Below are 27,228 nucleotides of genomic sequence, written 5' to 3' on the forward strand. Positions count from 1 at the left end.
CTGGATATTATTGAATATATTTCCTATACCGTATTTTAGTGTTCAATTAAAAGAGCAGTTATGGCTTCTGTCTTTCTTTTTCTAATGCACAAGTAATTTCCGAGTAAAAAATATAAAATATCGCACAAGGCGATGTTACGACTGTTTTAATCACTTTACGACAAAATACACATTTATTCTGGAAGGAATGACCCGGAAGTAGCTAAATGCCATGCTAGCATGTGTCCCGTGTTAAGGTTGTTTACTTGCCATCCTGTGCGGTTTAAAGTGACACAATGAACAGCTGGAGAAAAACTTTAGTGGCGGTCGACTGGAGCTCCGGTTTGAACGCCCACATATCGCTCGTAAAAACACGGACAAATTGTCGCCAGTGTTCGGCAGGCTATGTCTGAATATTATTGGATAGATTTCCTATACGGTATTTTTGTGTTCAATTAAAAGAGCAGTTATGGCTTGTCTTTTTTCTAATGCATAAGTAATTTACGAGTAGTTATGAAAAACATCACACAAGGCTATGTTACGACTGTTTTAATCACTTTACGACAAAATAAACATTTATTCTGGAAGGAATGACCCGGAAGTAACTAAATGCCATGCTAGCACACGTGCCATGTTAAGGTTGTTTACTTTACTTCCTGCGCAGTTTAAAGTGACACAATGAACAGCTGGAGAAAAACTTTAGTGGCGGTCGACTGGAGCTCCGGTTTGAACGCCCACATATCGCTCGTAAAAACACGGACAAATTGTCGCCAGTGTTCGGCAGGCTATGTCTGAATATTATTGGATAGATTTCCTATACGGTATTTTTGTGTTCAATTAAAAGAGCAGTTATGGCTTGTCTTTTTTCTAATGCATAAGTAATTTACGAGTAGTTATGAAAAACATCACACAAGGCTATGTTACGACTGTTTTAATCACTTTACGACAAAATAAACATTTATTCTGGAAGGAATGACCCGGAAGTAACTAAATGCCATGCTAGCACACGTGCCATGTTAAGGTTGTTTACTTTACTTCCTGCGCAGTTTAAAGTGACACAATGAACAGCTGGAGAACAACTTTAGTGGCGGTCAACCGGAGCTCCGGTTTGAACGCCCACATATCGCTCGTAAAAACACGGACAAATTGTCGCCGGTGTTCGACAGGCTATGTCTGGATATTATTGAATAGATTTCCTATACCGTATTTTAGTGTTCAATTAAAAGAGCAGTTGTGGCTTCTGTCTTTCCTTTTCTAATGCACAAGTAATTTTAGTAAAAAAATGTAAAATATCGCACAAGACGATGTTACGACTGTTTTAATCACTTTACGACAAAATTAACATGTATTCTGGAAGGAATGACCCGGAAGTAACTAAATGCCATGCTAGCACATGTGCCATGTTAAGATTGTTTACTTTACTTCCTGCGCAGTTTAAAGTGACACAATGAACAGCTGGAGAACAACTTTAGTGGCGGTCAACCGGAGCTCCGGTTTGAACGCCCACATATCGCTCGTAAAAACACGGACAAATTGTCGCCGGTGTTCGGCAGCGGCACCGCGTCTCAGCCGGGGTCAGGCTACTGTCGCTGCAAAGCAAGCCTCATCCGCGGATAAAGGGGAGAAGCGTGGTGTTCGAGCTATAGATCTGGCTCGAAAGCTCCAGCAGGAAAAGTCCAATTCCCAGGCGGCTGAAGCTCCGGTGTCCGGCATGCAGAAGAAGGTGCTGGACTTGAAAAGGTTCAGTCTGCAGCTCCAGAATGTTCATCCCAACGTCCTGGCGAAGCACCTCAGCAGAAGCGTACTGTATCAGGACAAGGACTTGGTTCTTGTCAACAAACCCTATGATGTTCCTGTTAGAGGTAACCAAACTTCACTTTCACTTTTGCTTTTAAAGTGACATTAAGCTGTTAATCTGTTGTCAGATTCCGGCAGGGATACGTCTATCTCCTCTGTGCTTCCTGTTTTGTCCAAAATGATGGACGGGATGAAGGTCAAGTCTGACTCTCAGCTGCTTCCATGTCTGGGACTGGAGAAGGAGATGACCGGTGTTCTTCTCCTGGCGAGGAGTGAAGCAGCAGCTCAGCACATACAAGAACTCCACAGAAATAATCAAATGCAGAGAAAATATTGGTGAGTTTCATTCGTGGAACTAATTTGTTAATTCTCAAATGATTAATTTCTCCGTATCGGACACATGACATCCATCGTTTCTCCACAGGGTCGTTACAGTGGGGGTGCCAGTGCCATCTGAGGGAATGATTGACATTCCCATCATTGAGAGAGAAGTCACTGGTTCCCAACCTCATTTCAAGGTAGGATGGTGCATGAAATAATAAAAATGGGAATAAAGTTAGAATTGCTAGAAATAAATGACATGAAGAAAATTTAAATAGATGGAAAATTTTAAAAATTAAATGAAAAAAAAAAACAGCTGTCATTTTTACAAGATTATCATCAAAATATTAAGAGGAAAAAAGTAGCAATTTCACGAGAAAAAATAATAATCTATTGAGGAAAAAGTTGTTTTGAGAAAAGAATATAGAAAAAGTATTTTAACGCATGTCTGATATTGGCTTTTTACCGAAAACCGATAAAACCGATATCATCCGAGAATGATGGTGGAATGAACACATATGTGTTGTGCATTTTTTTTAAAAAAATAACAGTTGTCATGATTTTTTTGGGGGGTGATACCCTAAATTCATATTATGACAAAAAAAGACAAAACACAATTTGAAAAAAAATCATTAGAATAAAGTTTTAAGAGAAAAAATAAACTCATAATATATTAAGGAAAATGTAATTTTGGTTGAAGTTTAAATATTACAGAAAAGTTATTTTTAAAAAGTCTTAATACAAAATAAAATGGTATTTTTTAAAAAAAAATTGAGGTTGGGGGGAAATGTTATATTATGGGAATAAAGTCAAAATAAAGTTAAAAATGTGGGAATAAAGTCACAATAAGCATAGAAGATGGATGGAAGGGAAAAAGTAGCAATTTCACGAGAAAAAATAATCATCTGTTGAGGAAAAAGTTGTTTTGAGAAAATAATATATCGGCATATCGGAAAACCGATATGCCGATATCATCTGAGAATGATGGTGGAATGAACACATATGTGTTGTGCATTTTTTTTTTTAAATAACACATTTTTATGCTGATACCCTAAATTCATATTATGACAAAAAAGGCAACACATTTTGAAAAAAGATAATTCGAATAAAGTTTTAAGAGGAAAAAGTAGCAATTTGACGAGAATAAATTCATAAAATTATGAGGAAAATGAATAAAGTCAAAATAAAGTTAAAAATGTGGGAATAAAGTCACAATAAGCATAGAAGATGGATGGAAGGAAAAAAGTAGCAATTTCACGAGAAAAAAATAATCATCTGTTGAGGAAAAAGTTGTTTTGAGAAAAGAATATAGAAAAGTATTTTAACGCATGTCTGATATTGGCTTTTTACCGAAAACCGATATGCCGATATCATCCGATAATGATGGTGGAATGAACACACATTTTTATGCTAATACCCTAAATTCATATTATGACAAAAAAGACAACACATTTTGAAAAAAAATCATTAGAATAAAGTTTTAAGAGGAAAAAGTAGCAATTTGATGAGAATAAATTCATAAAATTATGAGGAAAATGTTTAATTATTACAGAAAAATTATTTAAAAAAAAGTCTTAATACAAAATAAAATGTTTTGTTTTTTTTTAAATTGAGGTTGGGGGAAATGTTATATTATGGGAATAAAGTCAAAATAAAGTTAAAAATGTGGGAATAAAGTCACAATAAGCATAGAAGATGGATGGAAGGAAAAAAGTAGCAATTTCACGAGAAAAAATAATCATCTGTTGAGGAAAAAGTTGTTTTGAGAGTATTTTTAAGTATTTTAACGCGTGTCTGATATTGGCTTTTTACCGAAAACCGATATCATCCGATAATGATGGTGGAATGAACACACATTTTTATGCTAATACCCTAAATTCATATTATGACAAAAAAAAGACAACACATTTTGAAAAAAAAATCATTAGAATAAAGTCTTATGAGGAAAAAGTAGCAATTTGACGAGAATAAATTCATAAAATTATGAGGAAAATGTCATTTTTGTTGCACAGAGTTAAAATATTACAGAAAATTATTTTAAAAAAGTCTTAATACAAAATAAAATGCTAATTTTTTAAAATTGATGTTGGGGGGGAAATGTTATATTATGGGAATAAAGTCAAAATAAAGTTAAAAATGTGGGAATAAAGTCACAATAAGCATAGAAGATGGATGGAAGGAAAAAAGTAGCAATTTCACGAGAAAAAATAATCATCTGTTGAGGAAAAAGTTGTTTTGAGAAAAGAATATAGAAAAGTATTTTAACGCATGTCTGATATTGGCTTTTTACCGAAAACTGATATGCCGATATCATCTGAGAATGATGGTGGAATGAACACATATGTGTTGTGCATTTTTTTTTAAATAACACATTTTTATGCTGATACCCTAAATTCATATTATGACAAAAAAAAGACAACACATTTTGAAAAAAAATAATTCGAATAAAGTTTTAAGAGGAAAAAGTAGCAATTTGACGAGAATAAATTCATAAAATTATGAGGAAAATGTCATTTTGGTTGCACAGAGTTTAAATATTACAGAAAATTATTTTTAAAAAGTTAATACAAAATAAAATGTTTTTTTTTAAATTGATGTTGGGGGGGAAATGTTATATTACGGGAATAAAGTCAAAATAAAGTTAAAAATGTGGGAATAAAGTCACAATAAGCATAGAAGATGGATGGAAGGAAAAAAGTAGCAATTTCACGAGAAAAAATAATCATCTATTGAGGAAAAAGTTGTTTTGAGAAAAGAATATAGAAAAGTATTTTAACGCATGTCTGATATTGGCTTTTTACCGAAAACCGATATGCCGATATCATCTGAGAATGATGGCGGAATGAACACATACGTGTTGTGCATTTTTTTTAAAATAACACATTTTTATGCTGATACCCTAAATTCATATTATGACAAAAAAGACAACACATTTTGAAAAAAAATTATTAGAATAAAGTTTTAAGAGGAAAAAGTAGCAATTTGACGAGAATAAATTCATAAAATTATGAGGAAAATGAATAAAGTCAAAATAAAGTTTAAAATATGGGAATAAAGTCACAATAAGCATAGAAGATGGATGGAAGGAGAAAAGTAGCAATTTCACGAGAATAAATAATCATCTGTTGAGGAAAAAGTTGTTTTGAGAGTATTTTTAAGTATTTTAACACGTTAAAGTATTTTAACGTTTGTCTGATATTGGCTTTTTACCGAAAACCGATATCATCCGATAATGATGGTGGAATGAACACACATTTTTATGCTAATACCCTAAATTCATATTATGACAAAAAAAACGACAACACATTTTGAAAAAAATCATTCGAATAAAGTCTTATGAGGAAAAAGTAGCAATTTGACGAGAATAAATTCATAAAATTATGAGGAAAATGTTAAAATATTACAGAAAATTATTTTAAAAAAGTCAATAATACAAAATAAAATGGTAATTTATAAAAATTGATGTTGGGGGGAAATGTTATATTATGGGAATAAAGTCAAAATAAAGTTAAAAATGTGGGAATAAAGTCACAATAAGCATAGAAGATGGATGGAAGGAAAAAAGTAGCAAATTCACGAGAATAAATTAATAAAATTGAGGAAAATGTCATTTTAGTTGCACAGAATTAAATATTACAGAAAAGTTATTTTTAAAAAGTCTTAATACAAAATAAAATGGTAATTTTAAAAAAGAATTGAGGTTGGGGGGGTGTTATATTATGGGAATAAAGTCAAAATAAAGTTTAAAATGTGGGAATAAAGTCACAATAAGCATAGAAGATGGATGGAAGGATATAGTCATAATTCAGAGAAGAACATTATTTACGAAAAAAGTAAAAAAAATATTTGTATAGAAACAGTAAAAATGGGGGAAAAGTGCATCAAAAACCGAATTTCCTGAGCTGACGTCCATTTTTATTTTTTTTTACAAAATATTAAAGTGTCAGCCTTTCATTTTTTTTTAGTAGTCGTCCGTTCTGTTTCAGATGGCTTTAAGCCCGGTCTACAGAATGAACGAAGAAGGAAATGGCGTCACGAAAATTCGAGCCCATCGCCAAGCCCTTCCTGCCGTCACAAAGTACCGAGTCCTGGACAGCAGAAGTGGCTGCAGCCTCGTGGAGCTCCAAGCACTTACTGGTATGACCTCCGATACTACCCTAGCACCGAGATGTTACTACATGTCTTCTTCTCACAGGTGTGAAGCACCAGATGAGGGTCCATATGGCGTTTGCGTTGGCATGCCCCATTTTGGGTGACCACAAGTACTCGCACTGGAGCAAACTGGCACCACAGGTAGGAAACCATTTCACCCACGCAGCCTTAATAATACATAAACATTAACTACTTATATATATATATATATATATCCCTGCTGTAGAAACTACCGGAACGTGTGCTGGGGAAGCTGGGTCTTGAACAGAGCAAAGTCCGCCACGTGCCGCTCCACTTGCACGCTCGACAGCTGACCGTGCCGGGACCCGATGTCACGGTGTCATGTCCGCTGCCGAAATTTTTCAAACAAACACTCAGTCAACTGAACTTAACATTTCCTAATGACAAAGATGACAAATAACCATCTTTTTGATATTTTGACGAGATGAGTATGTATGACTGGTTCAATCAGGGGTCTCAAACACGCGGCCCGCGGACCAAATGTGGTCCGCAGGGCACTAGTTTGAGGCCCCCGCCTTCATATGAAAGTTTAATGTCAGTGCGGCCCACGCAAGTTTGATATGGATGCTGTATGGCAGGGGTCTCAAACACGCGGCCGGCGGGCCAAATGTGGCCCGCAGGACACTACTTTGAGGCCCCCGCCTTGATATGAAAGTTTAATGTTAGTGCGGCCCGCGCAAGTTTGATATGGATGCTGTATGGTATCATGTACCCAGAAAAAATTATTACGTTTGATTCATGTTCATGTTAAAGGTTAAATAACTGTTAATAGTTATCCTCCCTATCCGTGTGGAAGTGGTAAGTTTTTGGCTATTTAAGTTGAAAGGAAATAACTTGAAGGCTACCGTTTAGGTCGCTAGCTCTGTAGTTTGCGAGTTAGCATGTGTCTCAAGACCAGAGGTCTCAAACACGCGGCCCGCGAGCCAAATGTGGCCCGCAGGACACTAGTTTGAGGCCCCCGCCTCGATATGAAAGTTTAATGTTAGTGCGGCCCGCGCAAGTTTGATATGGATGCTGTATGGTATCATGTACCCAGAAAAAATTATTACGTTTGATTCATGTTCATGTTAAAGGTTAAATAACTGTTAATAGTTATCCTCCCTATCCGTGTGGAAGTGGTAAGTTTTTGGCTATTTAAGTTGAAAGGAAATAACTTGAAGGCTACCGATGAGGTCGCTAGCTCTCTAGTTTGCGAGTTAGCATGTGTCTCAAGACCCTGCAGTTGCGCAATATGTTGTAAATAAAAAGAGTATAAATGTGACTATAGTCGTGTTTTGTCATGTCTACAGGGCTCTAATAATGCTTTGTTCATTTTAATCTGAAAAAAATCATTTGTCTACCCACCAACTATATGTGCTTTCTTAAGTTTTTATTATTTGCCGTTTTATTATTATTATTATATTTATTACTGATTAATTTTCTTTATTCTTGATTTGTTTTTTTCATCTTATTTTGTGTAGAAAAATAAAAATTAAAATATTTGAGAACAGTGGAATGTTTTATCAGAGCTTTTCTTGTAGAAAATCGGAACCAAAGCGAAGTTTTAAAAATTTTTTTTGTTTTTAATAAATGCGTTTTTTTGTTGTTTTTTTTTTAAACCTGATGCGGCCCAGTCTCACCCAGACCCTAGCTCCAGTGGCCCCCAAGTAAATTGAGTTTGAGACCCCTGGTTTAAACGGGATGTAGATGCTATATTGCCATTTTTTTTCCTAAATAAATGAATATAAATGCATGGTTGCTTTTAAAGGTCCAGTTCCTAGATTTCTTTGTTTGTCAACATTGACTAACTGAGGCAAGTGAGGCCTGCAGTTCTTTAGATGTTGTTGCGGGGTCTTTTGCGACCTCTTCGATGAGTCGTTGCTGCGCTCTTGGGGTCATTTGGTTGGCTGGCAACTTGTGGAAAGATTCACCACTGTTCCATGTTTTGGCCATTTGTGGATAATGGCTCTCGCTGTGGTCGGTTGGAGTCCCAAAAGTTTGGAAATGGCTACGTAACCCTATCACACTTGATATATAACATCAGTTTTAACGGGGAGTAGGTTTTTTTTTTGTTTTCTCTCTTAATAAAATTTAAAAAATAATTTAAAAACTGCATTTTGTGTTGTCATTAAAATGTAAATTTGTTTTATCTGAAACGTTTGTGGCAAACGTAAATAAAAAATAAATTTATCTGTGTGCTGTCATAACAGAGGTGGCTAGACACTTGCACATGGGTTAATTACGCACATTTTTTTTACCCTAATTATATAAATTAGTTCTCACGGTTTAAGCACTATTTTTGACAGCCCTAATAAAAATATGGCTGAACAAACACACGTACTTAACTGCATCACAAACCAATGCAGGTGCATTTTAAAAGGTTTATTGTGCCACACATTGACGCTAGTCTAGAATATTGTCAACATTTCCGGAGACCAAATTAACCACCGTTATGGTAATACAGCATGTGTCATAATAATGCAATATTTTCTTAAAAATGTAATTGTAACTGTCAAACATTGGCAGCATTTCTTGAAATAGTAACAGTAAAAATATAGCGTAATAATTCTTTTTTTTGGCATCTTTCACCATTGTTAAGTTGTGTAATTGTTATTTATGTGTTTTCTCATGCGCAATATTGCAATACGTATGCAGCATTTCTTGAAATGCTGCAAATGAACGCACATAATTTTGGTTTTTGTTTTGTTTGCATTTACTTTGCCGACTCAATGTCTCAGTGAGTGTTGACTGTTGGGATGAAGGAATGATGAGATTAGGAATATACGACTAATTTGTTATCGTGAGACGTTTTTTTTGTGACATCCCTAATGAATACTGAATAATGTGTACACAAAGATGTTGAAAAATGCCTTTATGAGTCTCAATCACAGCCTTAGACCTGAGGAAAAAAGGTTTTCAGTCTCCTGAACGGACTCCGTTAGAGCATTTCACCTCGAGACAACTGAAGATATCAAACACTTTGAAAACAGGCACCGAGTCGTCTTTATACATATCAACACAGAATACAAAAAAAAAGGTGAGCAGTGGTCCCTGCAAGACGGTTGAGATGATAAACAAACAAAAAAAAAGAGGTTAAAGAAGAGTAAACGGTTAAATATCCTCACCTTGAACAGACATCACAGTCCCGGGTCGCTAACTGACTTGAATCACTTACCCGCTCGTTCGTTCATTCGTTCGTTCGTTCGTTAGCGCTTCCATGTGATTGTTGCGTCAGCAAGTTTATCGAAGGGTGTGGGGTGTTGTTTAGGACCGCGGAGTCAGCAATCAGTGACGGAATTACAATCTTCCTTTCAGTCCTCACTCGCTCCATTTTAGCTCTCGGAAGCGGCGCCGATGATCTCCTGGATCTCGCGCACCACCAAGATGCGCACTAGCATTTGCTCCAGCTGCTGTATGGAGAGGGGCTGAGAGGAGTACCACATGGGACTGTTTGGCGCCACGACCGGCTCCGGAGTCATGTAGTACGTGTCGTTGCGGCCTTTGACGCTTTGGGGGCTGTGAATCAGGGGTGGCGGCGCGGAAAAAGGAAAAAAGTTACATCTGGAAGGGGAATGCGTACGATAATATTTTGGACATGTGACTCACCATTTGAAGAGATAAAAGTCATAGAGCTTGATGGGACAACGGAGAGGATTGTCAAGATCTTCCACCTGCTCGTCGTACAAGTCTTCTGGGGGGGAAGCACACATCGGTTAGCAACGCGGTGTGACAGGTTCCGGTCTAAGTGACAGGTGACGTGAGGTCAAAACACCTTTATGGGAACTTTGGCCTTTCAGAAGGCGGATGGTGGTTGCTTTGTCCTTGTTGTGTGTTGGGTTCTTCCTGGTGTGTCTCAACACCTTGGAGAAGGCCACTCTCAGGTGCTGCTCGGCCGTCAGCAGACGAAAACACCTGCGGACCAAGCATTATTATTATTATTTTTTTTTTTTTTGTACCACCATCAAGATTAAGAATCGACCGATACATCAGCCGGCCGATATTTGCGTTTTTTCGTTGTACAGTAAACCTCGGATATATCGGAAATTCGCTCACAACGGACAGATAAAAAATAACCGATTTTTCTGTAATGCATTTCCAATAAAAATTCATTGCATATATCGGATTTCAGATTTCGCCTATTTCGGACAAAATCTCCAGTCCCGTTCAAATGCATTTCCATGAAATTTCCCTCGCATATATCGGATGGCCGCATCGTAGCGCTCCGATTCGCCGAATCGTGACAGGCCGCTATACGACGTCATTTGCAGCGTTGCCAGGTACATTGGAAACATAGTCAAGGAAGTGCCTTTTTATAACGGATAAAATCCCATTTACGCATATACCGGATATAAATCCCATATATGCGTAAAACGGACATTTTCCGGTATACGCATATAACAGATTTCGCTTATATCGGACAAAACCAGTGGGAACAATTGAATCCGATATATCCGAGGTTTACTGTATCTGTATCGGCCGATACGCGCGTGGGTTCGCCGATGTATTTTTCCACCGCATGATTTACAGTCAGGCATCCCCGCAGAGGACCCCGCAACACACGTAGTCGCCGTTTAAACACGATACCTGGAATATTTGTTATCATCGTCATTTTTTCATGTAAATTGAGGGATTAAAAAGCAGTATCGGACACAAATATCGGCCCAAGCAAAATCGGTATCGGCCCCAAAAAAAACATATCAGTCAATCCCTAATCAAGATCCTATCATGCCTCCTTATATTTAATTACCCAACTGAAGAAAGTGCCAGGCATCTATTAGGGATTCTACTTATTCTTGGCCTAAATTAAGCATTAAAATGGCCAAATGAACTTAAACACAAATATAAAGCAGAAGCAGCATTCTAATTGAGAATGTAGTATTCTACATTGACCACTTGGTGTCAGTAATGGTTCAGGGAGACAGGGACCAGTCCTGATTACCAGAATAGGCATTTATTATTTGCGAGTTTATTGCATGTACCTGGGAGGCGTGTCTCTTCACATTAGGACCTCGGTACTCTTTCTCTTCTGATTGATGTCGACACATTCTATTGTCGTATTTTACTGGAAAGCATCCTATGTCACAATAAGATCAACTTCCTGTTCTATGGTTATCATCATACTTCCATTTTTCTGTGAGGGCATGACACGCACGGGTCTGTGTTTGTTTGGGAGAAAAAAAGTGCCGTGTTCCAAATTGCAATAATTACATTTTTTTGTTCTATGGTTATCATCACAAGTTTTAGTGTATGTTTTCAGTTGTAACACATCAAAGAACCAAAAAAAAAAGAAAAGACACACATAAATTAACTTTAGTCATATTATACACAGTAGCCCGGACTAAGATGTGTGCATTGTGTTCCTATGTCATTACACAACATGTTCTATGGCTATCATCACAGGTTTTGATAGTCATTCTACTGTATCATGACCACAACCTATGGGTTGTTTTTTATTGGCCTGTGGCACATTCTAAAAATATCATTTTAGAATCGATCTTGTAAAATTAAAGCTGATGTTTCTATTTTTGCAGTTTTTTAAGTTATTAAAATAGAATTTAATATTTCAATAAAAATAATAAACAACCTAAAAATAACCTTTTTAAAAACATATAAACAAATATAATTTTAGAATCAATCTCGTAAAATGAAAGCTGATGTTTCTATTGTGGCTGTCCATTTTTTAAGTTATTAAAATATAATTTCATATTTCAATAAAAATTAAAAAATACCCTAAAAATAACCTTTTTAAAAACATACAAACAAATATAATTTTAGAATCAATCGCGTAAAATGAAAGCTGACGTTTCTATTTTGGCTGTCCATTTTTTAAGTTATTAAAATATAATTTCATATTTCAATAAAAATTAAAAAATACCCTAAAAATAAAATTTTTAAAAACATACAAACAAATATAATTTTAGAATCAATCTCATAAAATGAAAGCTGATGTTTCTATTTTGGCTGTCCATTTTTCAAGTTATTAAAATATAATTTTATATTTCAATAAAAATAAAAAATAACCTAAAAATAACCTTTTTAAAAACATAAATACATAAATAATGTTCCAGCAAAACTGGAAAAATCAGCTTTAATGTAAAAATATGAAATGCAAAAAATGACAAATTTAAACGTTTTTAAAAAAAAGATGTTATAAGTTTATGGCTACTGCGTGATCGGCAATCACTGGAGCATATTAAATCTTTTAAAACAGGTTAAACTGGGCATTGTTTTTGTATTTTGTTTCTTTCTAATTGTTTTGTGCTTGCCCTAACCTTCCCACCTTCAAAAAATAACTAAAAACCCACCTGTCCAAAATCCGTTTTTAATGTCTAACTTTTTATACCTGACTGCTGTGCCCTGCTTTTAGCCTTGTTTTTAGCTCTAAATGAATGTATTTTAATGCATCATTTACTCTGTTTTTCCCTAAACTCTATTTTTCTTCACTGTAAAGCGTCTTTGTGTACTCTGAAAAGAGTATTATTATTATTAACATTAAATCATACTTTGCGGAAAGTCACATGTGACTTGATGGGAGTCATAGTAAAAGTAACTATAGCCCCTCTGGGAAAATAAGGAGGTGTGGCGTTCATGTATTCAAGTGAAGAAAAGCACCAAGATGGCATTCATTGGAGAGGAGGCCACAATTTGAGGAAATAGAGAAAGTGAAATTGTTATAGTGGAAACTTACTTTGTGTTGAAGTACATTAGAGTTGTTAGCAAGGTGCCCGGTGAATGTGCACCAAGCTGTTTACACTCCCACAGCATCTCCTCCGTCACATGACTGGGAATGATGTAACCTTGCGAGAGGACAAACAGTCATGACTTTCTCACATCCGAAGTGGATAGCGGACATCTTACCTAGATGATGCACACTCGGCTTCCATCCGGTCAGGATTTTATGTAAGCTCTCACAGAAACGAGTGTAGTATGCATCGCAGAAAATATCGTCCACACGTCCGTTTTCAAAGAGATACTATTAAAAAAAAAACAGAACTTAAGCTGCATATAATATGCATTCAGTCTTGATCACAATGGTGACCAACCTTTTGTATACACAAGAATACGTAATAGAGAACATCCGGAGCAAATTCCTCATCCTCTGTTCCTCGGGCCTCCTGTGTCATTAGGGAAAGACCCAAGTTCAGCTCGGCCACCGCACTGGAGATCAAGTCTTCTTGAAAACGGAGCGGTTGGCGACCTGGACACACACACACACACACACACACACACACACACAGAAATCAGCTTTTCCAGCGTTCCTATCCAAGTGTTTTCCCTATCCCGACACCCTTGGAAAGGCGGGGAGGATTTACTTTTTTTAAAAAAGATTGAAGACACACCTTTTTAATCAGGCTTTTAACTAATATTTTTAAACTTTTCTGATGTTTTTATCTTTTTAGTCCAATTTTATGCTCTTAATCTTCAGCTTTTAACTCCAGTGTTATGTTTTTATCTTTTTAGTCCTATTTTATGCTCTTAGTCTTCAGCTTTTAACTCCAGTGTTATGTTTTTATCTTTTTAGTCCTATTTTATGCTTTTAGTCTTCAGCTTTTAACTCCAGTGTTATGTTTTTATCTTTTTAGTCCTATTTTATGCTCTTAATCTTCAGCTTTTAACTCCAGTGTTATGTTTTTATCTTTTTAGTCCTATTTTATGCTTTTAGTCTTCAGCTTTTAACTCCAGTGTTATGTTTTTATCTTTTTAGTCCTATTTTATGCTCTTAATCTTCAGCTTTTAACTCCAGTGTTATGTTTTTATCTTTTTAGTCCTATTTTATGCTTTTAGTCTTCAGCTTTTAACTCCAGTGTTATGTTTTTATCTTTTTAGTCCTATTTTATGCTTTTAGTCTTCAGCTTTTAACTCCAGTGTTATGTTTTTATCTTTTCAGTCCTATTTTATGCTTTTAGTCTTCAGCTTTTAACTCCAGTGTTATGTTTTTATCTTTTTAGTCCTATTTTATGCTTTTAGTCTTCAGCTTTTAACTCCAGTGTTATGTTTTTATCTTTTTAGTCCTATTTTATGCTTTTAGTCTTCAGCTTTTAACTCCAGTGTTATGTTTTTATCTTTTTAGTCCTATTTTATGCTCTTAATCTTCAGCTTTTAGCTCCAGTGTTATGTTTTTATCTTTTTAGTCCTATTTTATGCTTTTAGTCTTCAGCTTTTAACTCCAGTGTTATGTTTTTATCTTTTTAGTCCTATTTTATGCTCTTAATCTTCAGCTTTTAACTCCAGTGTTATGTTTTTATCTTTTTAGTCCTATTTTATGCTCTTAATCTTCAGCTTTTAACTCCAGTGTTATGTTTTTATCTTTTTAGTCCTATTTAATGCTCTTAATCTTCAGCTTTTAACTCCAGTGTTATGTTTTTATCTTTTTAGTCCTATTTTATGCTTTTAGTCTTCAGCTTTTAACTCCAGTGTTATGTTTTTATCTTTTTAGTCCTATTTAATGCTCTTAATCTTCAGCTTTTAACTCCAGTGTTATGTTTTTATCTTTTTAGTCCTATTTTATGCTTTTAGTCTTCAGCTTTTAACTCCAGTGTTATGTTTTTATCTTTTTAGTCCTATTTTATGCTTTTAGTCTTCAGCTTTTAACTCCAGTGTTATGTTTTTATCTTTTTAGTCCTATTTTATGCTCTTAGTCTTCAGCTTTTAACTCCAGTGTTATGTTTTTATCTTTTTAGTCCTATTTTATGCTCTTAATCTTCAGCTTTTAACTCCAGTGTTATGTTTTTATCTTTTTAGTCCTATTTTATGCTCTTAATCTTCAGCTTTTAACTCCAGTGTTATGTTTTTATCTTTTTAGTCCTATTTTATGCTTTTAGTCTTCAGCTTTTAACTCCAGTGTTATGTTTTTATCTTTTTAGTCCTATTTTATGCTCTTAATCTTCAGCTTTTAACTCCAGTGTTATGTTTTTATCTTTTTAGTCCTATTTTATGCTCTTAATCTTCAGCTTTTAACTCCAGTGTTATGTTTTTATCTTTTTAGTCCTATTTTATGCTCTTAATCTTCAGCTTTTAACTCCAGTGTTATGTTTTTATCTTTTTAGTCCTATTTTATGCTTTTAGTCTTCAGCTTTTAACTCCAGTGTTATGTTTTTATCTTTTTAGTCCTATTTTATGCTCTTAATCTTCAGCTTTTAACTCCAGTGTTATGTTTTTATCTTTTTAGTCCTATTTTATGCTTTTAGTCTTCAGCTTTTAACTCCAGTGTTATGTTTTTATCTTTTTAGTCCTATTTTATGCTCTTAATCTTCAGCTTTTAACTCCAGTGTTATGTTTTTATCTTTTTAGTCCTATTTTATGCTTTTAGTCTTCAGCTTTTAACTCCAGTATTTCCTCAGGGGGGTCCTCCACACTGTCGGGTCTGCTGAGGGGGTGCCATCGTTGGGTCCCTTCGACCCGGCCGGCTGGGGGTTCCTCCCTTTAATGTGGGGGTCCGCCCGTCTGTCGGAGTCGGGGGGGCCCGGGTGCTGGTCCTCCGATGGCACGGCCTGCAGCTCCTCCCAGTGTGGACGGCCCCAAAGGTGGCGTTTCCTTGTTCCTCAGTGCCATGCCGTGTCTCACTACTGTGTGTGATTGTGTGTGTGTGTGTGTGTGGGTCTAGTATGGAGGGTGGGAAGGAGGGGCTTTCTTTTGTTTCTTTGTTTTTTCCTTTTGATTGTGGTAATTGTTTTAATTCTGTAAAGCACTTTGTGTTGCATGTTTTTGAAGGAAAAGTGCTATACAAATAAAGTTGATTTGATTTGAATACACTCATATGTGACTTTTACATATGCTCCTGTGCAATATCTTGTATATCTTGTTAAATTGTCTTTTTTACTCTACTTTTTTTTAACTTGACTACTGCACTTGAAAGGATAAGCTCTCCAATCTCGTTTTACATCTTGTATAATGACAATAAAGGCCATTCCATTCCATTCCATTCCATTCCTTACGTCCGATGGGTGCGAGCTTTGTCTTGTCCTGCTTGATTAGCTCGGCATTTTTCCGCTTTACCCAAAGGCGCCACACCTCCAGGCCTTCTTCCGGCTTCAAAGAAACCGGAACCAGAATTTCTGTGGAGGGTTCGGCGTTGCCCTCCGTCTCTCCTTGTGCCTGCACCACACAAACATAGTTTTAAGTCGTATGAAAATTATTTTACCTTACTTTCCACCAGCATGTCATGCAGCCACAACCAAATTGACCTGACAGTATCATGTATATAAACGACAAAATTGTTTTAAATATTTGTGAAAAAAATAAGTTGAACAGTTGTTTGATTCTCTCTGCTTCACTGATCACCATCATCTTCCTGTTTCTGTTTTTTCCCTTTTATGTGTGCGCGTGTCCCGGAGAAAAGCTCTGACTCACTTGGGGGTGTGCGTGTGTAAATCTCTAAATACTGTCGGGTCAGTGCAGTATTACACTTAATACCCATCAGACGTCTCAATATCACTCAAAGGGCGACAACATGAGGGACATAATCATAATAGGAACCAATACAAGAGCTACATCAGGGGTCTCAAACATGTGGCCCGCAGGACACTAGGTTGAGGCCCCCGCCTTGATATGAAAGTTTAATGTTAGTGCGGCCCGCGCAAGTTTGATATGGATGCTGTATGGTATCATGTACCCAGAAAAAATTATTACGTTTGATTCATGTTCATGTTAAAGGTTAAATAACTGTTAATAGTTATCCTCCCTATCTGTGTGGAAGTGGTAAGTTTTTGGCTATTTAAGTTTAAAGGAACTAACTTGAAGGCTACCGTTTAGGTCGCTAGCTCTCTAGTTTGCGAGTTAGCATGTGTCTCAAGTTGCGCAATATGTTGTAAATAAAAAGAGTATAAATGTGACTATAGTCGTGTTTTGTCATGTCTACAGGGCTCTAATAATGCTTTTAATCTGAAAAAGATAATTATTCTACCCACCAACTATATGTGGTTTCTTAAGTTTTCATTATTTGCCGTTTTATTATTATTATTATATTTATTTATTACTGATTGATTGATTTTCTTTATTCTTGATTTGTTTATTTATTTTTCATCTTATTTTGTGTAGAAAAATAAAAAGTAAGATATTTGAGAACAGTGGAATGTTTTATCAGAGCTTTCTTTGCAATGGTATATAACTATACTACATACTTCTCATATTTATCCTACCTATGCAGTGCATTTCTACATTACTGTTAACTACAAGTGTGATATTAAACATACATTTAATGTTATATTTTAGGTGTACTTATGATGCGTGTTTTGGGATGAGGGCAAGCGGTCTAACCTGAAGCTGAAGCTGTTGTTCCTGTCCATCTTCTTGGCTCTGTTGCTGATTGGGGTCCCATATGTGTACCGACTGTGTAGTATTGTAGGTTCCTCCTACGGTCTGTACGGCTACCGGGATGTGAATGTTCCCGTTCATGAACTGTGCAGGAAACAGCGTCTGTACTATTTCCTCCTGCGTCGCGCTCGACCCGGCCGCAGACCTGACCGAGGAGCCGGGCTTGCCGTTGGCAGCAATTTGCACCGTGTTGTACGTCTCCTGCGGTATGGCGATGTGCGTCACGCCCTGCTGCTGAGCGGTGGAGTACACGGGGATGGTCCACGTCTCCCCCGTGGGGCCTGTGATCGTCCCCGTGGCGCCGTACAGCTGAGTGCTGTCGACGGTGAGCAAATCGGGCCGCAGGGACACGTAGCTTTGCTGCTGCCCTTGAGGGATGGCAATGACCGTGGCCACTTGCTGCCCCTGCGGGACGGCGTAGGACACCGTCAAAGGAGTGTCTACCTTACGCTTCTTGACGGGTGGGAGGACAGAGGAGACGCTATTGGGCCGTCGGTCCGTCTCCCTGGGAGAGTTCTGTTGCTGGGAAGGAGATATGGCCTCTATGGTTTGGATATGGATCTGTTGTCCGTCTTGCAGCTGAATCTGCTGTCCTCCTTGTAGCTGGATCTGCTGTCCTCCCATTAGTTGAATCTGTTGTCCATCTTGTAATTGGATCTGTTGTCCACCCGGGAGCTGAATGTGTTGACCACCCTGGAGCTGAATTTGTTGGATCTGCTGTCCATCCTGTAGCTGGATCTGCTGTCCGTCCTGTATTCGGATCTGCTGGATCTGCTGTCCGTCTTGTATCTGGATCTGCTGGATCTGCTGTCCGTCTTGCAGCTGGATTTGCTGTCCGTCTTGTATCTGGATCTGCTGGATCTGCTGTCCGTCTTGCAGCTGGATCTGCTGGATCTGTTGCCCGTCTTGTAGCTGGATTTGTTGTCCGTCTTGTATCTGGATCTGCTGGATCTGCTGTCCGTCTTGAAGCTGGATTTGCTGGCCGTCTTGTATCTGGATCTGCTGGATCTGCTGTCCGTCTTGTATCTGGATCTGCTGGATCTGCTGCCCGTCTTGCAGCTGGATCTGTTGTCCGCCCTGAAGCTGAATGTGTTGGCCGCCTGGCAGCTGGATCTGCTGCCCGTCTTGCAGCTGGATCTGTTGGCCAGCCTCGAGCTGAATATGCTGGCCGTCTGCTAGTTGGATCTGCTGTGTACCTTGCAGCTGGATTTGGTGCCCACTTGCCAACTGAATCTGTTGCTCTCCGCCAACAGCTGCTACCAGCTGTGCCTGAATCTGTCAAAACATATTAGGTTTGATGAGGACCCAGCTGCAGGGGCGCCACACAAGCTTGAATATGTAAAGCTGGACCTCACTGCATTTGTTTACCAAGTAGACGCCTGACGCTCCCTGCCGTCCTTCCTGCAGTCATCCTTCGCTCGTTTGAATATCGCTCTCTCACTCCATTTCAGTTTTTTAAAAGTGCATTCATTAATAATTGAAAGATGAGGGTGTATTAATTAATAAAGCGCTGATTCATGATTAACCATGGCCATTTATTTCATGTGGAAGTGTTATGTTTTCGCCTGCTTATTTTGTCCTTCCTCACTCAAACGCATTCTTTGCTGAAGATAAATACGCAGTGTAACAGCAAGTAGGGCCCTATGATTTCTACGAATCATGGAATTTCCCTGCCGGACCACCCAACCAGCCCCATTCCGAACTAACATGCCAAGATTTGTGACCGGAAACACTGGCGAAAGTTGTCAGAAAAACTCCTCTCACGGAGTGTGAATGGCAGCAAGTTGGGTTAATTTAGTTTATCAGAGCATGCTGGTGCGCCTGTGTGTGTGTCTTTTCATTGTGTTGCGTTTTACCGCTTTAATGTAAGCCAGCGTTTTACAATGCCGATGATGTCATGCAAGAATCTTAGTGGAAAAACGACAACTTATGTTTATTCTTGCAGCCAGCTCGTCTTAAATGTCAAACAACCTCAACACACACGACACTTCCACCTTCAAAATAAGACTGCTGTTTGACACATCTTTTCTAATTGTGTAGACAAAATAAGGGTGTCATAAAAAATATCTTACATTAATAACGCAATTGGAACTGCATCAGTGACTACATCTTCCTTAATCGCCAACATGGGCATCACAGTTTGTTGGAAGATTTTGGAGCAGTGTTTACAGAGGCTGACATCCCAATTGCAAAGTTAGGGTTGCATCCATTTCTGAATTACTGAGCAAAATTGGCACATGATGTATTGCAACAATAAATGGAAGAATATTTGCATTTAGTTAAAGGGGACCTATTATGCTATTTTGACCAATAAATGTAGTTATAATGTTGTATTCTAGTGTTAAACAATGCCAAAGTTTGATATAATGAGGTTTGCGCATTTGGAAGTGAGCCCCGAAAGACGTTTGGGGTGGTTTCAAAAGGTGTGGTAAAACCGTTCTTTTGTGATGTCACAAAGGAGGAATGGACTTCCTTATTTGGTTGTAGCTGTAAGCCAGATAAGCTCTCTGCTAGATATGGGTTAAACAATTATTTTTGTAACTGATTAATGTAGAAAATAGTTTTTCGATACATCGTTTAATCTAAGGATTCATTTTTAAAACCGATTTAATTCGATTTTGATTCGACTATCAATTATCTCCACATAATTTGACATATATAGTAATTAAAGCTAACTTATCTCCATGAATAAAACCAATATATTTTTATTAAGTTAAAAAATGAATTGTATTGCACAATACAGCAATTATGTGCACAATGGAATCCCATGATAGAATAGCCTCACACAGCTGCTGTTTTGTTGTGATCTGCCTCCCATGCTCCTAGATTTTTTTACTACTTTAACGTGAACGCCACAGGCACAGTGTGAGAATATTTCCGTTTTAAACAGAATGAACACGGCGAGAGCGATCACACTGACATGGACAGTTTTCTCAACTGGGGGGGAATAAAAAAGTACTGATGGAGGTGGGGCAGCAGCCCCTTATTCTGACAGTCAACGATTGCTGAGGCGTTTTGGTTGGCAAATATAAACAAAACAGTGCAAAACGGTATGCGCCCACAATGTCGCTGGCTACATTACAAAAGAGTGAATGTGAATGACACCTCTTATGACTAACATGAATGTTGCAATAATTGTAGCACAATTATCGAGCAGCAAAATTTGATTTCGTGACAGGCATAGGTAGGTGCATTGTCATGCATGAAGGTCAGTTTGCTACAGAAGGTTCTTCGACTCTTGTCAGAAACTCTACATACTTTGCTGAGGTTCAATGACCATAAAGGGCCACCATCTCTCCCACAGAGAGGTATGGTAACATACCTGCTGTTTCTGCTCCTCCGTGAGCCCTTCCTGGGGCACAAGTTGAGATGTGGACAGCCCCTGTAGGTCCTGTTGAGAGGACGTGGCCATCTGTAGAACCGGCTGCTCCTGGATCTGAACCTGCCACAGAGGAGGAGAATGAAACATGAATAGGTCCATAATAAAAATGTTTGCTAGTAGGCTCCATAACAAGGGCTGTAGTTGCCAAAGCTACGAATTCTCACACATCTACATTAAAAAAAGTAATGTTTAGTTTGCAGGGGTGTATAACTGCAATGCAGTGTGGGCATCTATTATGGGTAACAGGGCTTAAAGTAAGAAAATAATCTTTTTCCACCCCAAAGAGTGACGGTGGAGGCGATGAATATTATAAGAACAGTGCTTATACTATACATTGATTGTCTTGAACACAGCATAATTGTAGGATTGGACAGTAGCAGTTTGAGGGGAGGGGGTTAGCAATAGCTGCATTCAGACCCCTACAGGATGGCTACATTGAGTTTGTGTTTGTCTGGGTCCGGCAGATTATTATTATTTTTCATAAATATATTGAAACGCTGGAGATCCAGCACGGTGCCGGAATACTTTAAGCCCTGGGCTCAAGTGTAGGGATGGAGGAATTGAATGAGACAAATGTATTTCAAAGAAGACTGGCTATATCAGGGGTCTCAAACACGCGGCCCGCGGGCCAGATGTGGCCCGCAGGACACTAGTTTGAGGCCCCCGCCTTGATATAAGAGTTTAATGTTAGTGCGGCCCGCGCAAGTTTGATATGGATGCTGTATGGTATCATGTACCCAGAAAAAATTATTACGTTTGATTCATGTTCATGTTAAAGGTTAAATAACTGTTAATAGTTATCCTCCCTATCCGTGTGGAAGTGGTAAGTTTTTGGCTATTTAAGTTGAAAGGAAATAACTTGAAGGCTACCGTTTGGGTCGCTAGCTCTCTCGTTTGCGAGTTAGCATGTGTCTCAAGACCCTGCAGTTGCGCAATATGTTGTAAATAAAAAGAGTATAAATGTGACTATCGTCGTGTTTTGTCATGTCTACAGGGCTCTAATGATGCTTTAATTATAATCTAAAAAAATAATAATTTGTCTACCCACCAACTATATGTGGTTTCTTAAGTTTTTATTATTTGCCGTTTTATTATTATTATTATTATTACATTTATTTATTACTGATTGATTGATTTTCTTTATTCTTGATTTGTTTATTTATTTTTCATCATATTTTGTGTAGAAAAATAAAAATTAAGATATTTGAGAACAGTGGAATGTTTTATCAGAGCTTTTCTCGTAGAAAATCGGAACCAAAGCAAAGTTTATTCATTTTTCTGTTTTAAATAAATGCGTTTTTTTTGGAAAACCTGATGCGGCCCAGGCTCACCAAGACCCTAGCTCCAGTGGCCTCCCAAGTAAATTGAGTTTGAGACCCCTGGTCTATATTAACATTGAATATGAGGTGAAAGTATTTGTATATTTGAAATGAAGCTGGCCCAGGTATCTAAACTATAATACCTGCACTTGAAGTTGTTGTTCAGGTTCTGAATGCATGGAAAGCTGAGGTGAAATCTCTGCTGAGGTCAACTGTACCTGTCATAAGCAGCAGAAGCGGTAATTAGCACAATGGAGTCAATACAATTGTTTGTTTAATAGAGGCTGCACAAATACTACATTTTCTAAATATTTTTTTCTTTATTACTGATAACATATTTTTTTTAATGTTGCTTAACTAATTTGCTACCAAAGATGTATTTATATATGTTTTTTACTTTTTTTAATTATACATTTTTTTGCACGAGGCAAAAAGAGGTGATGATGCAACTCCACAAGAGAATAGCATACATTTGAAGCAGTTTTACGCCAACAAAATATATAAAATATAATATACGAAATAGGGAGGCACGGCGGCCGTGTGGTTAGCGCGCAGACCTCACAGCTAGGAGGCCAGGGTTCAATTCCACCCTCGGCCATCTGTGTGGAGTTTGCATGTTCTCCCCGTGCATGCGTGGGTTTTCAAAAACATGCTAGGTTAATTAGCGACTCCAAATTGTCCATAGGTATGAATGTGAGTGTGAATGGTTGTTTGTCTATATGTGCCCTGTGATTGGCTGGCGACCAGTCCAGGGTGTACCCTGCGTGTGTTTTGGAGGCAACCAATCTACATTTCCATGTTTTAAGGCTTAAGTCCATGTTCTGCAAGTTTTCTATTTCATCTCCAAATGTCTCTCCCTTCTTTTCTCCTCCAAAACTATTGACACAACACTCAAATCCTTACTATAATCACTGTAAACATTGTCTGTCTCGTACACTGCTATGTTTGCGTAGCTGAGCGATACGACTCAGATTGCGTCGGAAATGAGAGCTCGTCATTTATAAATGTAATTTTCACGAATTTACCGTTAACAGGTTTAAGCAAAGTTAATAAATCATGTCAGGGGACCTTTAAATATGCTTGAGAAATGTTGTTGATAGTGTACTCATATTATTATAACATTCATGTGAAAATGGGGGAAAATAAGGTTGACTATAATATCGTTTTTATCGCCAATTATTTGTTGGATTATTGGCCGGTAAAATTTGTTATTGTCACAGACCCAATTATCCAGATTCCACTAACTGAACTTAAAGCCAAAACAGGTGAAATCGAAGAAAGCGGTCTATGTGACTGGTGACCCCTTATCCAAAGTCTGCTGTGTGAGTTTCCAGCTCATCCTATATAGAAAGTGGTTGGATGGAATAAAGGTTGTTCTTACCGGACAAGCCAGCTCCAGGAGTGAGCCTGCCACCTCAGTGCTGTCAGTGTAGACACAGTTGTTGGTCTGTTCCTGGTACACCATAGATGTGGTGGTGGTAGTGGTGGTGCTGGTCGTTGCGGCCCCTCCTCCCTGTTGACTGAACTCTTGCAGCACCTCGGGGCCCTTGGAGAGGGACTCCAGGAACTCCTTCATCCTGTGCTGGGGTACAGTTCTGGCCTTCTGGCGCACATATTCGTCAAACGACACCACACCAGCCTCCTGCTCGTTCATTGTCACAGGACCTGTGAAGCAGTCAAAAGGTTGACATAATATTACGGGCGCCATTAGCAATTAGCAATCCATTAGCAATAGATATGTATGATTTATAAATACAAATGGCTAATGACAGTTAGCGCAATGTATGAACTAGTGTGGTGTTGTTGTTTTCTACGAACTTAGTCCACATTTTAACAACAGAAACAGACGGAAAAAATACAAATTTAATAATTAATCGCTATAATTTGTTGAAAATTCTACACAGAAACCAAACACGCTGGTGTGAGTTGGTATACAAATGTGAGCGCATACAGTGGCCACGCTAATTGTTAGCATGCTAGCTTTGCACTGTTAGCCGAACTGGGTTTTGAAAAACTATGTGGTTAACTCGGTGGATAAATGCGCTTTAATGCAACCCAACAAGTTGTTATGTACTATAAATGACTAACGACTCCACAATATATGCCCGTGTGGCGTCGCAATAGACAATGACACCAGACAACGCGACGCTAGCTACGCTGCTAACATTAGCAAGCTAGGCTAGGTCGCCGCGAATCCTGTCATGCTACCTTAAATAAAAGCAAATCCTCTCCTTTGCGCCAAGGCACGGTGTTTAAAAGTAAAAAGCCGATGATCGTCCAACAGCTACCAGCAGCATACCACCCACGCCGTCGCTCAGTCCATATAGAATCCCCGCAAAAACAACGCTGCGAATAGTTTGCAATAACAATTTAACAACACGCGTTGGTTAGCAGGCGAGGTCAACTCTCTGACGTCTGCGTCTTTTTTCCAGGCGCCTTTTTTCGGTGTCAGGCTAGTTCTCCACCTCCCGGGAAGTGCATATTTATTCACGCACAAGTGCGACAAGGAGCCGTGCAGTTTATAACACATATGCACACATCCAGCGCCTTTCGGTGGTGTTATTCCGTATGATATAAAATGACGGAAGAAAAAGGCCCCGAAAAAACAACACAAGGCGATCCGAGCCCTGCAGTCTCCGAACAATGGCCGTCTTCCTGGTAGCTCAAAAAAAAACACATTTTCACTCCTAATCGCAGTTGTTGCATGACAAACAATTCTCAGATCAGATTCTATTCAAACTCAAATGTGTAGTGTTGCTTGACATTGGCAGACAGGAACTTTTTTTTCATTAACTTGTGCTTTGCTCACATTGATCCTCATACATGTGCTGTAAATAACATTTGCACGAAAATAAAAACTTGGTCAAACTGTTTTCATGACATATCACTTGACATAATTCAAATATTCCACACCAAAATGCATTATGAGTTGAATGTGCGTGTTATTTTTTACAGCCTGCTATATTTACCAGCTTATATTTAACCAAAAGCTTCTCAAATATGTTTAAAAGTCCTCTCCTCACTCTCTGTATCAGACACATACACTTAAAGGGTACTTTCACGACTGACCACTATTATTATTATTATTATTATTATTATTATGCTACCAAAAATCTGATATCAGATTCTAGTTTACACACTGAATAATATTCTTTACACGTTGCAAACTGCAACCAAATACTGTAATGTTGTGTCTGGACCCCCTCCAGATGTCACCGTAAGTAGTAAAAAGTGTGGTATTTGTTAAAGTGACATGTGATATGACGCTCAGGCCGTCTGACTGGAAGAGGAAGGCGTGTACCTTTAACAGCATCTAACCGGGCCAGTCCCCCTTAAAGAGCCCGGCATGTGCGACCGAGGGCGTCCCCCTGTCGGCTCCGCTTCACGGGCCTCTCCGCTGCTCTTAAGGTGGACCGGGATAGATGTGAATTGTGCACAGACCCCTTGCATGGAGCTCTGGGCAGCTAAGGGTTAAATGCTAAGGGATTCTGAAAGAGTTTGTGATGCTGAGGCTGTGGGTAATCATGTGCATGGTGTGATTGTTTGTCAATATTGTGTGTTTTCTGGGACAATATTTTTATAATTGTCATAATGATAACGTGATTCGACAAACGGGACTTCATTTAAAGCATGCATGTAGGTATTCTATGCTATTTTGATTATATATTATATTATATTACACAAATTTCCCCACTGAGGGACAAATAAAGACATAAAGGCATATCTTATATCAGATATCAAACTGCATTTGCAGAACGCAGCACATGTGAAAAATATAACTTAACAAGACAACAACAAAAAACAGAATGTTATGGTAATAACATTTAAATATTGTACTAAAAATGTTTAGTACCATAATGTTGAAATTTAACAAGCCATAATATTATCAGAAATTAATTTGCTGGAAAAGTTATATCATATATTTATGATATATATATTTATATCAATATTTGACTAAAGTCAAAATATTATGGCTAAAAGTGTAATAAATATACAAAGAAAATGTACACAAATATACACATTAACACTCAATCAGATTATCATTCATTTTTCTAACGCTTGTCCCCACGAGGGTCACGGAGGGTGCTGGAGCCTATCCCAGCTGTCTTTGGGCGAGAGGCGGGGTACACCTTGGACTGGTGGCCAGCCAATCACAGGGCACATATAGACAAACAACCATTCACACTCACATTCATACCTATGGACAATTTGGAGTCGCTAATTAACCTAGCATGTTTTTGGAATGTGGGAGGAAACCGGAGTACCCGGAGAAAACCCACGCATGCACGGGGAGAAAATGCAAACTCCACACAGAGATGACCCAGAGGGTGGAATTGAACCCTGGTCTCTTAGCTGTGAGGTCTGTGCGCTAACCACTCGTCCGCCGTGTAGCCTGCCCTAATTCATTCATTCATTGATTTTCTACCGCTTATCCTCACGAGGGTCACGGGGGTGCTGGAGCCTATCCCAGCTGTCTTTGGGCGAGAGGCGAGGTACACCTTGGACTGGTGACCAGCCAATCACAGGGCACATATAGACAAACAACCATTCACACTCACATTCATACCTATGGACAATTTGGAGTCAACAATTAACCTAGCATATTTTTGGAATGTGTTAGTGTTCTTACGAAGAACACTAAACTCATCACACACCAACTTAACACTCAAAATGTATAATTATGAAACCAGCTCAACCGAATCATTCATTCATTCATTTTCTACCGCTTATTCTCTGGACAATTTGTAGTCGCTAATTAACCTAGCATGTTTTTGGAATGTGAGAGGAAACCGGAGTACCCGGAGAAAACCCACACATGCACAGGGGAGAACATGCAAACTCCACACTGAGATGGCCGAGGGTGGGATTGAACCCCAGTCTCTTAGCTGTGAGGTCTGTGCGCTAACCACTCATCCGCCGTGCAGCCAGCCCTAATTATTCTAACTCAGGGGTCTCAAACACGCC

General features: G+C 38.3%; 2 protein-coding genes across 4 annotated transcripts; one reads left to right on the forward strand and one right to left on the reverse strand.

Annotated features, from left to right (window-relative positions):
- The first annotated feature begins 1,325 nt into the window (after positions 1 to 1,325).
- Positions 1,326 to 8,511, forward strand: LOC131106311 (pseudouridylate synthase RPUSD4, mitochondrial-like). The gene is made up of 6 exons (XM_058055241.1): positions 1,326 to 1,841; positions 1,905 to 2,112; positions 2,201 to 2,294; positions 6,084 to 6,234; positions 6,293 to 6,390; positions 6,476 to 8,511. The coding sequence occupies exons 1-6, from the start codon at positions 1,427 to 1,429 to the stop codon at positions 6,668 to 6,670; spliced, it is 1,161 nt and encodes a 386-aa protein (XP_057911224.1). The 5' UTR covers positions 1,326 to 1,426; the 3' UTR covers positions 6,671 to 8,511.
- A 595-nt stretch (positions 8,512 to 9,106) lies between these two features.
- On the reverse strand, positions 9,107 to 24,909 carry LOC131106310 (transcriptional regulator QRICH1-like). Of its 3 annotated transcripts, none has more exons than XM_058055239.1 (12): positions 24,472 to 24,909; positions 23,645 to 23,928; positions 22,407 to 22,481; positions 20,885 to 21,004; positions 17,506 to 18,837; positions 16,185 to 16,344; positions 13,293 to 13,447; positions 13,108 to 13,222; positions 12,938 to 13,046; positions 10,022 to 10,161; positions 9,856 to 9,937; positions 9,107 to 9,765 (listed from the first exon to the last, which is right to left on the reverse strand). In XM_058055239.1, exons 2-12 carry the CDS (start codon positions 23,915 to 23,917, stop codon positions 9,582 to 9,584), a joined length of 2,745 nt encoding a protein of 914 aa, XP_057911222.1. In that variant the 5' UTR covers positions 23,918 to 23,928; positions 24,472 to 24,909; the 3' UTR covers positions 9,107 to 9,581. The 3 variants fall into 3 exon arrangements, with proteins under 3 accessions (XP_057911222.1, XP_057911221.1, XP_057911223.1); XM_058055238.1 differs by having other exon boundaries at positions 9,856 to 9,940; XM_058055240.1 differs by lacking the exon at positions 22,407 to 22,481 and having other exon boundaries at positions 9,856 to 9,940.
- Positions 24,910 to 27,228: the final 2,319 nt, after the last annotated feature.

Source organism: Doryrhamphus excisus, chromosome 18 (assembly GCF_030265055.1).
Source record: "Doryrhamphus excisus isolate RoL2022-K1 chromosome 18, RoL_Dexc_1.0, whole genome shotgun sequence".
NCBI classification, from domain to species: Eukaryota; Metazoa; Chordata; class Actinopteri; order Syngnathiformes; family Syngnathidae; genus Doryrhamphus; species Doryrhamphus excisus.

Excerpts from the sequence above, each read along its gene's own strand:
- LOC131106311 (XM_058055241.1), top strand. The coding sequence starts at position 1,427 with ATGAACAGCTGGAGAACAACTTTAGTGGCGGTCAACCGGAGCTCCGGT. Across the intron at positions 2,295-6,083 it reads GTTCCCAACCTCATTTCAAG|ATGGCTTTAAGCCCGGTCTA; the intron begins GTAGGATGGTGC and ends GTTCTGTTTCAG. Across the intron at positions 6,235-6,292 it reads GGAGCTCCAAGCACTTACTG|GTGTGAAGCACCAGATGAGG; the intron begins GTATGACCTCCG and ends TTCTTCTCACAG.
- LOC131106310 (XM_058055238.1), bottom strand. The coding sequence starts at position 23,917 with ATGAACGAGCAGGAGGCTGGTGTGGTGTCGTTTGACGAATATGTGCGC. Across the intron at positions 13,223-13,292 it reads TATTCTTGTGTATACAAAAG|TATCTCTTTGAAAACGGACG; the intron begins GTTGGTCACCAT and ends TTTTTTTAATAG. Across the intron at positions 9,941-10,021 it reads AGGCCAAAGTTCCCATAAAG|AAGACTTGTACGACGAGCAG; the intron begins GTGTTTTGACCT and ends CTTCCCCCCCAG.